Source organism: Caenorhabditis briggsae, assembly GCF_000004555.2.
Source record: "Caenorhabditis briggsae complete genome, chrIV, whole genome shotgun sequence".
Taxonomy (NCBI): domain Eukaryota; kingdom Metazoa; phylum Nematoda; class Chromadorea; order Rhabditida; family Rhabditidae; genus Caenorhabditis; species Caenorhabditis briggsae.
The window spans coordinates 14,506,735-14,521,809 of NC_013487.2; the positions used below are offsets into that span (position 1 = coordinate 14,506,735).

Consider the following 15,075-nt stretch of genomic DNA (forward strand, 5'->3'; position numbering starts at 1 on the left):
CTGAGAAATGACGGTGTGGAAATTCAAGAGGCAGAGAGTGTGTTTGTTGGAGATGCGGCTGGGGGGCATTTTGAAGCTAAAAACATGAGAAATCCAGAAAATGTGGCTACAACGCTGTATTCATGAAATTCACAAAAAAAATGTTTAAAAATTTTTTTTAAAATTTTTTAAAAAATTTCAAAATTCTAAAAATCAATATTCCAGGCGAGCAACGGATGGCTCCAACGATTCCTGGTCCGCCACAAATTGAATTTGGGCTCAAAAAAGGAGAAATCGATTCCCAATTCGATGGTATCTGGCTCAGAATTCAGTCTAGAAGACATGCTACGTGGAATTCTGAATTCTCAGAATCCAGAAGACGTCGTGGCGGATTCAGAAGAAGCTCCAGAAGGCTCGGGCGACTTTTTAAGCCAAATTCTGGCGGGAAATCGAATTTTGAATCTCAAAATTCTGGAGAAATTAATGCTGAGCAATTGCTCCAACAGTTTTTGGTCAATGAAGAAATTGATTGATAATATTGATTTTTTTAAAAAAATTTTGAAAAAATAAAAAATTTGAAAAAAATTTTTTTTTTGAAATTTTCATATAATTTTTTTCTGAATTTTCAGATTTTTGGTGTTTGATAATATTGATTTTTATTGATTTTAGAAATTTTTTGAAAAAAATAAAAATTAAAAAAAAAGGTTTTTTTTGAAAAAAAATTTTTCTGAAATTTTCAGCGATTTTCAGCCTTACCCATATCGAAAGCAGCGATTTTGGCTCTTCCCTCACACTCGTCATGTGTGAAAATCATCAAATCGCCGTTGTCCTGGAAATTTGAAATTTGAATTTTTGAAAAAATTTAAAATTTTGAATTTTTGGAAAAATTCAAATTTCCCGCCCAACCAATTTCAGCTTTGAAAACTCACTTTCGACTCCCATGACCCGTTTTTCTTCAGTGGACGACCGAACAAATCGGTATCTGAAACAAAAAAAATTCCCAAAAAAAATTTTTTTTTTTCCAAAACCTTTCGCCTTTTTCGCCTGATTTCCATTGCCATCCATTGCTCTTTTCATAGCTGAAAATCGCTGAAAAATCGCATTTTGTTTGGCTGAAATCGCTGGAAAAAAACGCCAAAAATCGAAGAAATTCTGTTCAAAAATTGGCTTGGAGGTGCAAGTGCGCTCTATTGGACAATTGCGAAAAATCGGAAATTTCAGCGATTTTCGGGCTTGAAATCGCTGAAAATCAATGATTCTGTCTGTAAAATTAATTTAAAACTATCAGAAAAAATGTAGAATTCGAAAATTTCGCAAAAAAAAATCGAAAAATGGGTAAAAACATCGATACTCGCCAATTGTTCAGATTTTGCTGAAAATTGACCTAAAATCGCTGAGAATCACTGATTTTTAGTTCGAAAAAGGCAGAAAAATGTGTAAAATGCGAATTTTATCATTAAAAATCTAAAAAAAAGCGAAATTACCAGAAAAAAAGCTCTCAAAAGTATCAAAATCTCAACATATCCAGATTTTGTCAAATTCAGCTGAAAACTAGCCGAAAATCGCAGAAAAACACTTAATTTTAGTCAAAAAACTTGGTGAAAATATAAAAAATTCATTAAAAAATCTCTTTAAAAATTAAAATTTCAAGAAAAAAAATCGAAAATTCAAAAATCTAAATTTTCAGTTTTTGGTCGATTTTGGCTGAAAAGGGCCAGTTTCTGGTTCGAAAAAATTCTGAAATTATTGAAAATTCATTGAAAACCTATCCGAAACTGTGTTTTCCAATAAAAAATAGTCAAAAACCGTGAAAATCTCAAAATTTCCGGATTTTGTCTAATTTGGCTGAAAATTGTCCTAAAATCGCTGAAAAACACTTGTTTTCAGTCGAAAAACTTGGTGAAAATATGGAAAATTTGTAAAAAAAATCAATAAAAACTGAGATTTCCAGAAAAAACTCCCAAAAATAAGCAAAATCTTGAAAACTTCAAATTCAGTCAAATTTGGCTGGAAATTGGCCAAAATTCGCTGAAAATCGCTAATTTCTAGTTGAAAAAGGTGCTGAAAATACTCAAAATTCTCGAAAAAAATTCTTTAGGCTGAAAATTTCATTTTTGGCTGAAAATTGTCTGAAAATCGCTGAAAATGGCTCATTTTTTCTGGGAAAAAGTCTGAAAATTTTCTGAAAAAACGTATTTTATTCAACAACTCTACTAAAAAACCAACAAAAAAAAAATTCAAAAATCCTTTAAAACACACAATCGATTATTTCTTCCCTCTCAATTGAGCGCGTTTTCCCTGTCCAATCGGCGGACGGACCACTTTTCCGCGAATCGTTTTCAAATTGTCCTGAACATTTCGAAAAACGACATGATCATCGAAAAAGAGTCCGTGGAAGCGGAGCATTTTCGTCAAATAGTGAAACATGGGAAGATTCGGATAGTACTCCGGCGATAGTTGCTCTTTTGTCTCGTATGGCTCGGCTGACATCACACGCACCACCTGGAATATGGGAAATTGGCAATTTTTGAGTTAAAAATTCGAAAATTCTAGAATTCCGAAATTTACGAAAAAAATGGAAAAACTTTTTTTTTTCAAATTTTTTTTTCCAAATTGAGCATAAATTGTCGTGTTTGAGCTCATTTTGAAGCTCAGAATTTGAGAATTCCGATTTTTAGTGGCAAAATACAGATTCAGTAGACTAAGAGTTTCCTAAAACGACTATTTTTGAGTGATTTGTGCGTTTTGTCGTAAGGTTCGGTGTTTGCACAGAATCGGCGCTACCGTAATCCGAAAACTCAAATTTGAGAGTTAGAGACGCGGAAATGTGGTTTCTAGGGTAGTTTTTCATGGGAAATTCAAATCTGACATTGAATTCAGTCAGAATTTCCGGATTTTTTCGAATTTTCGGGAATTTTTTGAAATTTTGAAATTTTCCGGGGGACCATCAATTCTAGACAGTTTTCATATCAAAATTCGAGTTCTCCGCCTCTTTTTACCCTTACAACGACCTGTTCCGAGCGAAATGTGCATTGTGTCGTGAGGTCCGGTGTTTGCACAGAATCGGCGCTACCGTAACCCGAAAACTCAAATTTGAGAGTTAGAGACGCAGAGAAATGTGGTTTCTAGGGTAGTTTTTCATGGGAAATTCAAATCTGACATTGAATTCAGTCAGAATTTTCGAATTTCTTCGAAATTCGTGAATTCCGACGAAAAATTACGAGAATTTAGAAATTCTGGAATTCTGAAAATTCATAAATTTGAAAAATTGAAAAATTCAGAAAATCAGAAATTCCAGCTCATTTAGAACCAGAAATTTCTGAAAATTTCAATCAAAAATCCTCAAATTTCCGCCCTTTTCCCCTATTGTTAGCCAATTTCACACCTTCAAACTCTTGGTGTCAGTTGGCATGACCACTTCTCCCCAAACTCGATTCGATAATCGATCCATTCGTTTTCCGAACGCCGTCGGTTGCGATAATCCACGGCCGGCGTGAACGATTCGAGATGCTGCCAGGCGAGAGGCCATCTGGAATTCTCGAATTTTCAGATTTGAATGGGATTTTTGGCTGAAAATAGGTCTGAAAATCGAATTTTCAACGTTTTTAGAGCAAAAAATAGGATTTCCAACCAAAAAATTTGTGAAAAATTTTAAGATTTTTTTCGGCTGAAATTCGGTCTAAAACCTCTGAAAACGCCTGTAAAAATAGGTAAAAATAGGGATTTTTGACCCAAAAACAAGATTTTTTTGAAAATTCAAAGAATCGAGGAAATGCATACTGTATTTTTTTTAATCGATTCACAGGAATGTGTATGAGCAATGAAATTTTAAAGATCGATATGAGAAAAAAAATGGGAATCAAATTGGAAAAAAATATTAGAGATAGGGAGAAAAAAACAACAAAAAATCATAATTTTTGACATAAAAATTGGTGTAAAAGAGGTCAAAAATTCAGTCAGAAAATGTGATAAAAATGGGAAAAAAAAACGAATTTTTCAGCATAAAAAATTGAATAAAATTACAGAAAAAAATCAAGAATTTCGACATAAAAATAGGATAAAAATGGGGGGAAAATGGAATTTTCGAGGGAATTTTGAGCTGAAAATCTGGACCAAATTTTGCAAATTTTTAAAATAAAATTTCATGATTTTCCGACTTAAAAATCATGAAAATTCAACTAAATTGAGCGAAAATCGTCGTTATTGAGCTCATTTTGATGCTCAGAACTAGCGAATTTTGAATTTTGACATTATTATTTGAATTCAGTACACTGAGAGCTTCAAAACGAGCCCAAACACGCCACGATTCGGTGAGATTCTAATTTTCGGGTGCGTCGCGGTCGTGCGTCGCGTGTTTTGGGGTGAACAAAATCAACCGATTTGCATCGTGTTTGGGCTCATTTGAAAGCTCACAATCTCACAGATCTGAAATTTTTGGTTTTGTCTGAATTGGGACGTTTTGAAGGGGTTTCTAGCTCAATTTTGATTTTTTAAAAAGGATTACTGTAGTTTCGAAAGTCCGCAAACACCGGGAACATGTCATTTTGGGTAGTTTTCAACACCAAATTCGTTTTTCCCATAGTCAAATTAGTCTAAATTCGATAAAGCAGCTCGAAATCTCAATTTTCGAAAAATTCGATGTTTGCGTACTTTCCAAGCTACAGTAATCCCGAAAATGCCAAAATTGAGCTGGAAACGTCTTGTTTTCAGTTTCCGGGTCCCAAATTTTGCGCCAATTCCGAATTAAAATCATTTTCAACGATTTTCAAACTATTTTCCAGCTAAAATCGGAAAATTCAGTTTTGTGTTGATTGGGGGCAATTCGAAGGGGGTTTATGGTCCAAATAAATTCAATTCTAAGCGTGTTTAGGCTCATTTTGGAGCTCGGAAATTGAGATTTCCGATTTTGCATACAAAATTCAGCACTTTGAGAGCTTCAAAATGAGCTCAAAACCAGCATGTTTGTCGCGCCTCAGCTGGCTGGTGCGCCTTAGGCGCGATTTTCAAGATTTCCAAATTTCAATTTTCAGACAATTTCAGCTCAAAATCTCCCGATTTTTCCCATTTTTTCACTCAAAAATCGCCATTTTCGCCTCCTAATTGGTATTTTTCCCGAAAAATGAGGAAATCGATTTGGTTCCCTTCGACGCCGCCTGTAGTTTCTTCGTCTGAATCGATTCTTTTGGTTTTTTGGCCGCTGGTTTCTCTTTTTCAAAGAATTCGTCCTCCTCGGTGGCACGTCGTTTCATACTCATGTCCACATTCTCAGATGACGTCGCTTCTTGAATTTTTAGGTGATTTTTGACAATTTGAGAGAATTCTGGAGAGAGGAAGTCGGCGAGGAACGTGAAGACGTGACGATCGTAGGCTTCCGCTGAAAATGGGAGATTCGAGAATATTGAAAATTCGGTCAAAATCTGCTCAAAAAGAACAAAAATTCTAGAATTTCAGAACTCAAAATTGACTAAAAATAATATGATTTTGGCTGAAAATAGCTCTAAAATCGCTCAAAATAGCTCAAAATCGTCTAAAATGTGTCAAAAACCCTCGAAAATTGACTATAAACGGTCCGAAATCCCGTTAAAATCTCAAAATTCATAAATCGTCACCAGTTTACCCGTAACTACAGTAATCTCAAATATTGAACATTTGGGTGAAAATAGTCAAAAATCGCTAAAAAATGACCAAAAATGCGTCAAAAAATGTCAAAAATTCACTAAAAACTAGATTTTTGCAGTTTCAGGTGCAAAAATTCGGTCAAAAATCGTCTAAATATGCTAAAAGTTGAGTCAAAAAACCTGTGGATCGGGATTCAAAAATTGACTGAAAATAGCTAAAAATATGCAGAAATTGTTCGAAATTGACTATAAATAGCTCAAAAACGGTTCAAAAATAGCTGAAAGAGCCCGATATTCATTGAAAAACGTCGAAAATTGACTAAAAATTGGCCAAAATTCAGTTAAAATCAAAAAAGCCATAAATCGTCAACATTTTACTGTAACTACAGTAATCTCATAATTTGAAAACTTGGCTGAAAATAGTCAAAAATCGCTCAAAATTAACCAAAAATTGATTTTGCTAGTGTTAAAGTTTCGGTGGTCAAAATTGACTGAAAATGGACTAAAATAGGCTGAAAATCGCTGAAAATCAGCCCAAAATTCGTCAAAAAACGTCGAAAATTGACTAGAAATGGTCCAGAGTCATTCGAAAATTAATTCTTGAATTTGAAAAGTTCAAAACTATAATTTGGCAGGAATCTTCAAAAAGATCTGAGAATGAGCTTAAAAAATAGGTGAAAACGGTCAAAAATCTTACTGTAGCCTACAGTAATCCAATCCGAACTTTCTGTGCGCTGAAATTAATTCAAAAAGAGCAAGAAATTAATGTGAAATCGGTCAAAATTGGTTAGAATCTTACTGTAGCCCCATACAACGTGGGAATTTTTTTTCTAAAACTACAGTAATCCTACTAGATTTTGGGCTGAAATCATCTTGAAAATTGCCAAAAAACTAGTGAAACTCGGTCAAAATCTTACTGTCGTCTACAGTAATCCCCCATCTAACGTGGAATTTCGAGCGTTTTTGTTGCAAAAACTACAGTAATCCCTACAGTAATCCTTACCACAATCCAGCAGAGATTTATGCGCATCCGATTCCATTTGTTTTTTGAGCGATTCGAATTTTCCGGAAATCCATTCGAGCATCTTTTGACGATTCAGACGGAACAGCTTCACATTCAGAACGTCTGGAAGAATGAGAAAATTGGATTTTTGGGCCCCTTCAGGACTAAAACTGGACCATTTCTTTCCATTTTTTTTGGCAATTTCAGCCTGTTTTGATCGATTTCGAGCAATTTTGGGTGTTTTTTTTTATTGAGCTATTCGAGCCAATTTTAGCATATTTGCGACTATTTCTAATCTATAATAAGCTCAAATTTAGCTCAATTCTGACACATTTTACACCTAATTTCAGACTATTTAGGCTCATTTTCAGCTTATTTTGAGCCTATTTTTGCTCATTTCTGAGCCATTTCCAACCTAATCTTGGCTATTTTAGCTCATTTCCGTCAACTTTTTGACATTTTCAAGCTCTATGGAGCTCAGTTTGGAGCTATTTCAGCTTGTTTCCGAACATTTTGAGCTTCATTTTCAGACTTTTCAGTCCGTTTTCAGCTATTTTTAGTCAATTTTAGCTCATTATGGGTCGATTTTGAAACAATTTTCCGACTTTTCAGATCGATTTCAGCCGTTTCCAAACCATTTTGAGCAATTTTTGATGTCTAATTTCAGATTTTCAGCCATTTCCAGCTCCAAAACCCTCACCTTTAACATCACAAATCACTTCTAAAGTCCTCAAAACTCTCTGATTTCCAGCCAATTCTTTGATATCCTCGTATTGCTCATCCTTCAGAATTTCATCGATTTCCACAAATTTCGACTCGATTTTCTCGAGGTACGGTAGGCAGATGAAGATGGGATTATAGGCGGCGAACACGTGAATCGTGCCGTTCTCAATCACACTTTCTCCGTAGAAAAACGAGCGGTGACCGTCGTTGACAGCGAGAATCTGAATGGAAATTTGGGTTTTTTTTTGGAGGAAATTGGATTTTCAGTCATTTTTAGCGGTTTTTGGACCACTTTGCATGAATTTTGAACCGTTTTCCATGAATTTTGGACCATATTTTATCGATTTTGAATCATTTTTCATGAATTTTGGACCATTTTTCATGAATTTTGGACCATTTTTCATGAATTTTGAATCATTTTTCACGAATTTTTGACCATTTTTCATCGATTTTGGACCATTTTTCATCGATTTTGGACCATTTTTCTTGGATTTTGGACCATTTTTCTTGGATTTGGAATTATTTTTCATCGATTTTGGATCATTTCTACTCAACGAAGTATGTTTTTGAAACAAAATTAATGTTTAGAAACTTCAAAATACGATTTTCAGGCTCAAAAAAAAAACGAAATTCGAGATTTTCGGGCAAAAATATGGATTTTTGCCTATTTTCTCGACTTTTCCAGCTTTTAAAACTCCCACTTTTTCCAACTAACGGTTAGTTGAACATCATAGCGAGAATCTGAATGGAAAATTTGAAATTTTTTGGGGGGAAATTGGATTTTTCAGTCATTTTTGGCGATTTTTGGTCCACTTTTTAATGGATTTTGAATCATTTTGGACGAATTTTTGTTTATTTTTCACATTTTTCATAGGCTTTTGGACCATTTTTAATAAATTTTAGACGATTTTTTAGTGATTCTTGGATCATTTTCGCAGATTTCAGATCGTTTTTCACGGATTTTGGACCATTTTGACGAATTTTGGACCATTTTGAGTGACTTTTTAGGGTAAAACGAGCCTGGGAGTGGCAAATTTATCAAAATGAGAGCTTTTCTTCTGAACTAACCTCATCGAAATTGTCCTCTGAAATTCTGAAGAGTGCACATCCCTCTTTCGGATGACGTAGCTTGATGATACGGCTGTTTGGAAGACTTCCAGCTGAAAAAATAGAAGAATTTGGATTTCTTTTAGAATGAGCAATTTTAGATTGTGGATTGCTCAGCTTTAGAGCTTTTTTTCGAGATTTTCTACAGTATCAAAAACTGGAAATTTCTCAGATTTTCTAGAAAATTCTGAAATTTAGAAATTTTCAAAAACTACAGTAATCCTAAATTTTTTTTTATTCTCTCAGAAACTACAGTAATCCACATCCACCTTTGCAATTGAAAACTACCGTATCCTGAGCTACAGAAATCCTCAAAAAATCCCATGTTGACCTTTTTTTCTTCTTAAATCGCGACATCTACAGTAATCTGATTCTACTGTAGTTTGGAATTTAGAAATTTTCGAAAACTACAGTAATCAAATTTCAATTTTTTCAAGACTTTCTAGAAACACGAATTTCAATTTTTTCAAGACTTTCTAGAATTTTCTAGAACATGTTCATTAAAAGCAGATTTTCGACCATTTTCAGCTATTTCAAGACCTATCTAGGGTCTTTTTGGACCATTTTCAGATAATCCTCTACCTTTCGCCACCACAATCTTCCTCTCATATCCCTTATCAGTTTCCGGGAGTTTCGCCGGTTTCGTCTCTTCTAGAATCTCCTCAGCGACTTCTTCGTCCTGCTCGACGCCGTCCTCTTTCTTCGCTTTTCTCGTTTTTGGCGGCATTTTTCTCTGAAAATCTGTCTAAATAGGCTGAAAATAACCCAAAAAAATAGCGGAAAATCGTCAAAAAACGGCGAAAAACTCGAAAAAATGGGTGAAAAAAAAGGAAATTATTATATTTTTTGATTCGAAAAAAAAGGGGAAAAAAGTACAATAAATAGTAGAATTTCAAGTTTTTGGGGTCTGGAAGAGGACAGTTTTTTTTTTGATTAAGAGGTTCTATAATCACAGAATACGAGCTAAAAACATCAAATTGCAGGGGAAAAAAGGGGGCGAAAATACAGAAATTTGGGGGGTTTTCGGAGCCAGAAATAGCTGAAAAAATCGGGCTAAAAAGAGGGAAAAATAGTCATTTTTAGAGCCAAAAATGACCGAAAACGGTAATATTTGGACCCAAAAATAGCAAAAATTCAAAATTTGGAATGAAAAAAAAGCAATTTTTAGAGTCAAAAATAGCTGAAAATGGGGGAAATATAGGGGAAAAAATACAGAAATTTGTGGATTTTTGGGACTAAGAAGAAGGAAAATAGCGATTTTTGGACTTAAAAATAGCTAAAAATGACCAGAAATGGTGAGTTTTCTAACCAAAAAACAACAAAAAAATACAAAATTTGGGGATTTTGGAGCCAAAATAGCTGAAAATAGGCTTAAAATAGAGATTTTGGGACTAAAAAGAAGAAAAACAGCACTTTTCGGAGCCAAAAATTAGCTAAAATGACCAAAAATGGCGACAAAATAAGTCAAAAATCTGGAAAAAATACAGATTTTAGGACAAAGAGAATAGCGATTTTTGGGTTCGATTATAGCTGAAAATGGGCTAAAATTAGAGATTTTGGGACAAAAAAAAAGGGGGGAAAACATTGTTTTTAGGAGCCAAAAATAGCTGAAAAATGGGGGGAATAGAGGGGAAAAAATAGAGAAACTTGGAGATTTTTTGGGCTGAAAAGGAAGAAAAATGGGGGAAAATCTGGAAAAATACAGATTTTGGGGCTCAAAAATAGGCCAAAAACAGCTGAAAAAAAGGATAAAAGGGGGGAAAAGAGGAGAAAAAAAAACAGAAATTTGGGGATTTTTTGAGGAGCCAAAAGAGCTGAAAATGACAAAAAAAGAGTCAATAATTATCCGCGATTTCTACATTTTCCCGGCCCTCGCCATCTGCTGCATCATATTCTGAAGACCGCCCATTCCGCCCATTTGTTGCAAAACTCTGGGGTCCATCATTTTTGCCATCTGCTGATTCAACTGAGCCATCTTCGCCGGATTCATGTTCTTCGGATTGATATCGCCGTTTTTACCCTGCAAAATTTGGGAATTTTCAGCTTAAAATCTCGATTTTCAGCCAAATTTTTAAGCCAAAAATATGGATTTTTCAGCATTTTTCAGTTGAAAACCCCTAATTTCATAATTTTCAGTCCATTTTTGCGCTAGAAAAAGGTCTGAAATTTCGGATTTTTTCATTAAAATCATACAATTCCAAACTTAAAAATGTGAAAAATCAACTTTTTCATGAAAAATTAGTTCGAAAACCAGGTGGCCGATTTTTCTTTCTGGAAAACTAGGTCACTAGGCCGTTTTTCATGGTTTCTAGGCTAGATTTGGGCGGGAAATTCGAATTTCGCGCTCATTTTGTTCTCAAAAAATTAGAAAATCAATGTTTTTGGTTGAATTTAGAAGATTTTATGCAACTTTTTAAAAAAAAATAAATTTGCACCAGAATACACTATTTTTTTGTTCAAAAATTCAAATGTTTCTACAATTTCCAGCCAATTTTTAGTCGTCGAAAATCGTCAAATTGTTGCCCTGCAAAATTTGGGAATTTTCAGCTTAAAATGTCGATTTTCAGCCAAATTTTAAGCCAAAAATATGGATTTTTCAGCATTTTTCAGTTGAAAACCCCTAATTTCATAATTTTCAGTCCATTTTCCGCTAGAAAAAAGTCTGAAATTTCGGATTTTTTCATTAAAATCATGCGATTCCAAACTTAAAAATGTGAAAAATCAGATTTTTTCATGAAAAATCACTTCGGTGGCCGAGTTTTTTCCAATTTTCTAGGCCACCATTTAGAAAACAAAAAAAGGCTAAATTTGTGCGGGAAATTCAAATTTTTGGTTCATTTTGCTCAGAGAAAAACTCGGAAATTTACTTTTTTGTTTAAAAATTCAAAATTTTCAAAAAATTTCAGCCAAAATCGTTAAAATTAGAGCAATTTTCAGCTAGGAAAAAACTCCAAAAATGAGATTTTCACTCTAAAAATCGTCATTTTTTCTAGAAAAAAAACCTTTAATTCCCTATTTTCCGTTGGGAAAAAAAATTATTTTTCAGCTTTTTTCAGTTCAAAATATGCATTTTTCAGCTGTTTTCACCAATTTTTAATCCAAAAATTCGAAATTTTCAGCTATTTTCAGCCTAAAATATGGATTTTTAGCCAAATTTTCAGCCAAAAAAAAAACAGAAGAAACCTCACATTAAACAATCCCTTAATCGATCCAATCTTCTTGACGACATCCGAGAATTTCTTGTATTGACTGAGCAGGTCTCGTACTTCTTGCTGGAATTCCAAAAATTACAGTTTATTAGGAATTTAAGGATGAGCAATCCTTCTTTAGCCCAAAATTCGCCAATTCTCAGCCTTTTTGGGCAATTTTTGGCTCAATTTTAGACATTTTGGGCTCGAAAATCGACGATTTTCAGCCAAAATACGTCATTTTCAGCTCAATTTTTACTGATTTTCAGTCAAAATCAGACATATTTGGCTCAATTTCCATGATTTTTTGCTGAAAATTCGTCGATTTTCAGCGTTTTTCCGCGATTTTTTGTCTTTTTTGCTCAGATTTTATGATTTTCAGCTTAAAATGTGATAATTTAGGAATGAGCAACGTTTTCAGAAGCCATTTCTAGTTCGATTTTTGCAATTTTTAAACTCAAAAATCATGGATTTTCAGAGATTTCTGCTCATTTTCAGCAATTTTAAGTCATTTTCAAAATTTTGTTTTTTTAGCTCGATTTTTTTTAAATGGAATTTTTTGGTTTAATTTTAGACATTTTGGGCTCGATTTTTCGCTCAATTTTCATGATTTCCAGCTCGAAATTCGTCAATTTTCAGTCTTTTCTGCTCAATTTTAGACATTTTGGGCTCGAAATTCTTCACATTTCAGTCTTTCTTGCTCGCATTCCTCCATTGTTTTTTTTTCATTTCTCTGCTCAAAATGCGTCGATTTTCAGTCAAAATCAGTCATTGTTAGCTTAGTTCTCATGATTTTCAGCTCAAAAATCCTCGATTTTCAGTCTTTTTCGCCCATTTTCACTGTTTTTAAAGCCAATTCCCTACCTGGAAACACCCAGATCCTCTGGCAACACGTGCCACTCGATTCGGCTCCTTTGTGAATAGCTCGGATGCTTTCGGATGATCCAACTCCTTATCACTCATCGAATCCATCACTGTCATCATTCGTTTCAGACGATTCACCGACTCCTGTTCGTTTCCCTTGTTCATGAATTCCGGTCCGAATCCGGGGATCATGCTCTGCAAAAAAAGACGTTTTCAGCTCAAAATTGGGTCAAAATAAACGAATAGATCACTCAAAATTGACTAAAAATGGTCTAAAAATGCCGTAAATCGACTCAAAACAAGCTGGAAATGACCTAAATTGACTGCAACTAGTCAAAAATAGCCTATTGCAGCCTATTTTGACCATTTTCCTGCGATTTTAAGCCTATTTCAAGCCTTTTTAAAGCCTATTTCGAGGCTATGCCCAGCTTCTTTTCAAGCTTTTCCGACGAATATTTCTAGGTTATTTAAAGCCTATTTCTATGCCTGAGGCCCACTTTTAAGCCTATTAGGCCTATTTTAAGCATGTTTGGGCATATTTTGGGCTCATTTTAAGCCTATATTCAAGTCTACGTTGAGCCTACGTTGAGCCTATTCTTACCAATTCCTAGGTTATTTGAAGCCTATTTTTGAGCTTAAGGTCCACTTTTCAGCCTATTTTAAGCCTATTTTTGACGATTTTCCAGCGATTTGAAGTCAATTTCAGCCTGTTTAAAATCCTATTTTAAGGTTATTTTAAGCCCATTTTAAGCATATTTAGGTCTATTTTTTGCCGATTTTAAGCCTATTTTAAGCTTGTTTCAGGCCTATTTAAACCATATTCAGGCCTTTTTCGAGCCTATTTTGAGCTTATTTTTAGGCCTATTTCGAGCCTATTTTTATCCTAATTTATGCTTTTTTAAAGGTGGGGGGACATGAAAAAAAAATGTTCTTGATATTCCGTCTAAATATGCCCCTCGAGGAGTTGAACTTGTGAGGGTGAGGATTGAGGGTGCGGCGCCGCTATCGACTGAGCCACGCGGGCAAAGAGAAAGCGGACGTCCGATTGCATACATAAAGGCGAGGACGACAGCTGTACGCAGAGTGACATTAAGCGTTGTACACCGTGACGGTAGAATGCATACTCTAGCTACAAAAAAACTACGAAAAATCTCCTGTCCCCCCACCTTTAAGCATATTTTAAGCCTATTTTAAGCATATATTAGGCCTGTTCAAGTCCTATTTTGAGCCTATTTTCGGCCCATTTTAAGCCTATTTTATCTTAATCAAGCCTTTTTTAAGCCTATTTAAGCCTATTTTAAGCATAAATTGGTGGAAAATTAATTTTCAAAAAGTGAGTCCAAATAGGCGAGGAATGGTCTAAAATCGTGTCAAAAATGACTCTAAAAACGTCTCAAAGCAATCTTAAGTGTGCGGACATCCGGATACACAGATAAACAGAGAAAAACCTCAAAAATCTTGATTTTATGGCTAGAAAAAGCCTTTTTTCCTGAAATTTTCGGTTTTTTGGACCATTTTCTCCTGACAATAACGATTTCAAGCCGAAAAAACACACCATAATCTGACTGAATGGTCCCATTTTCATAATGTTCTGGAATTGTTCGTACATGTCGCGAAGAGTAAATTGGCCTGAAATAATGGTCGTTTTAGGATGAAAAAGATGGAATTTCAGCTGAAAATCAGCGATTTCAGCCATTTTTAGTGCAAAAATCGCGTTTTTGAGCCATTTTTGTCAGATTTTAGGGTAAAATCTTGATTTTTAGGCGTTTTGAAAGGGGTTTTCAACTGAAATTTGGAGTTTTCGGACTCAAAAATCATCAAATTTCAGGCATTCTCTGTTGATTTTAGGCTCAAAAATCACATTTTTGACCATTTTCAAGGTTATTTTTTTTGTCGATTTTCAGCCTTTTTAGGTCATTTTCCGTTCCTTACCCTGTTTCAAACGTCCAACGAGCTCCTTGTTATCCGAAATGCCAATATCATTGACCATATCCACCAGACCAGCGATATCTCCCATTCCCAGCAGCTTTTGAACGAAAGATTTCGGTTTGAAAATCTCAAAATCATCAATGTGCTCTCCGGTTCCGATGAAGATCACAGGGGATTTGGTGACAGCGACTCTGAAATTCGAATTTTACGATTTTTGAGTCAATTTTGGACGGGAAATGATCATTTTCAGACCAATTTCAGCTATTTTCAGCCATTTTAGAGCATTTATCATAAATTTTGGTCCATTTTTCAGATATTTCGGAGAATTTTTCACGAATTTTGGTCTATTTTTTCACAGATCTTGGACCATTTTTCAGTCTATTTTTATACCAATTTCAGCAATTTTCAGTTAAATTTCTAAATTTTAAAGACTTCTAGTGATACTGAACTGAATTCTAATCATTTTTCGTCTATTTCAGACAATTTTTCGTGAAGAAATCAATGATTTCCGTCAGTTTTAGAGCATTTTTGAGCGAATTAAGGTCTTTTTCAGAGCATTTTGAAATATAGACGATTTAGGCGATTTTCAGCTATTTTCAAAGCGTTTTCTGATGATTTTTGACCAATTTCGGTCATTTTTGGTGCACTTTTCACACGATTTTCC

At 34.5% G+C, this 15,075-nt stretch overlaps 4 protein-coding genes across 4 annotated transcripts in view; all 4 read right to left on the bottom strand.

The window, feature by feature from the left end:
* CBG16432 overlaps positions 1-1,056 on the bottom strand; it is a gene marked incomplete at both ends in the record, with an annotated part of 7,614 nt that extends 6,558 nt beyond the window's left edge. The window contains 3 exons of the mRNA XM_045236198.1: positions 736-808; positions 909-961; positions 1,008-1,056. Coding sequence (XP_045095967.1) covers positions 736-808; positions 909-961; positions 1,008-1,056 — 175 coding nt within the window. The remainder of the gene's footprint in view (positions 1-735; positions 809-908; positions 962-1,007) is intronic.
* Positions 1,057-2,244: 1,188 nt separating this feature from the next.
* Cbr-mrps-33 lies at positions 2,245-3,508 on the bottom strand (the record flags this gene model as incomplete). Its single annotated transcript, XM_002647090.1, has 2 exons — positions 2,245-2,481; positions 3,365-3,508. 2 exons carry the CDS (start codon positions 3,506-3,508, stop codon positions 2,245-2,247), a joined length of 381 nt encoding a protein of 126 aa, XP_002647136.1.
* A 1,567-nt stretch (positions 3,509-5,075) lies between these two features.
* Positions 5,076-9,157, bottom strand: CBG16435 (the record flags this gene model as incomplete). Its single annotated transcript, XM_002647091.1, has 5 exons — positions 5,076-5,353; positions 6,601-6,723; positions 7,301-7,544; positions 8,392-8,483; positions 9,013-9,157. 5 exons carry the CDS (start codon positions 9,155-9,157, stop codon positions 5,076-5,078), a joined length of 882 nt encoding a protein of 293 aa, XP_002647137.1.
* A 1,128-nt stretch (positions 9,158-10,285) lies between these two features.
* CBG16436 overlaps positions 10,286-15,075 on the bottom strand; it is a gene marked incomplete at both ends in the record, with an annotated part of 8,621 nt that continues 3,831 nt past the window's right edge. The window contains 5 exons of the mRNA XM_045236199.1: positions 10,286-10,450; positions 11,619-11,702; positions 12,483-12,677; positions 14,038-14,111; positions 14,415-14,602. Of these exons, the coding sequence (XP_045095968.1) occupies positions 10,286-10,450; positions 11,619-11,702; positions 12,483-12,677; positions 14,038-14,111; positions 14,415-14,602 (706 nt within the window). The remainder of the gene's footprint in view (positions 10,451-11,618; positions 11,703-12,482; positions 12,678-14,037; positions 14,112-14,414; positions 14,603-15,075) is intronic.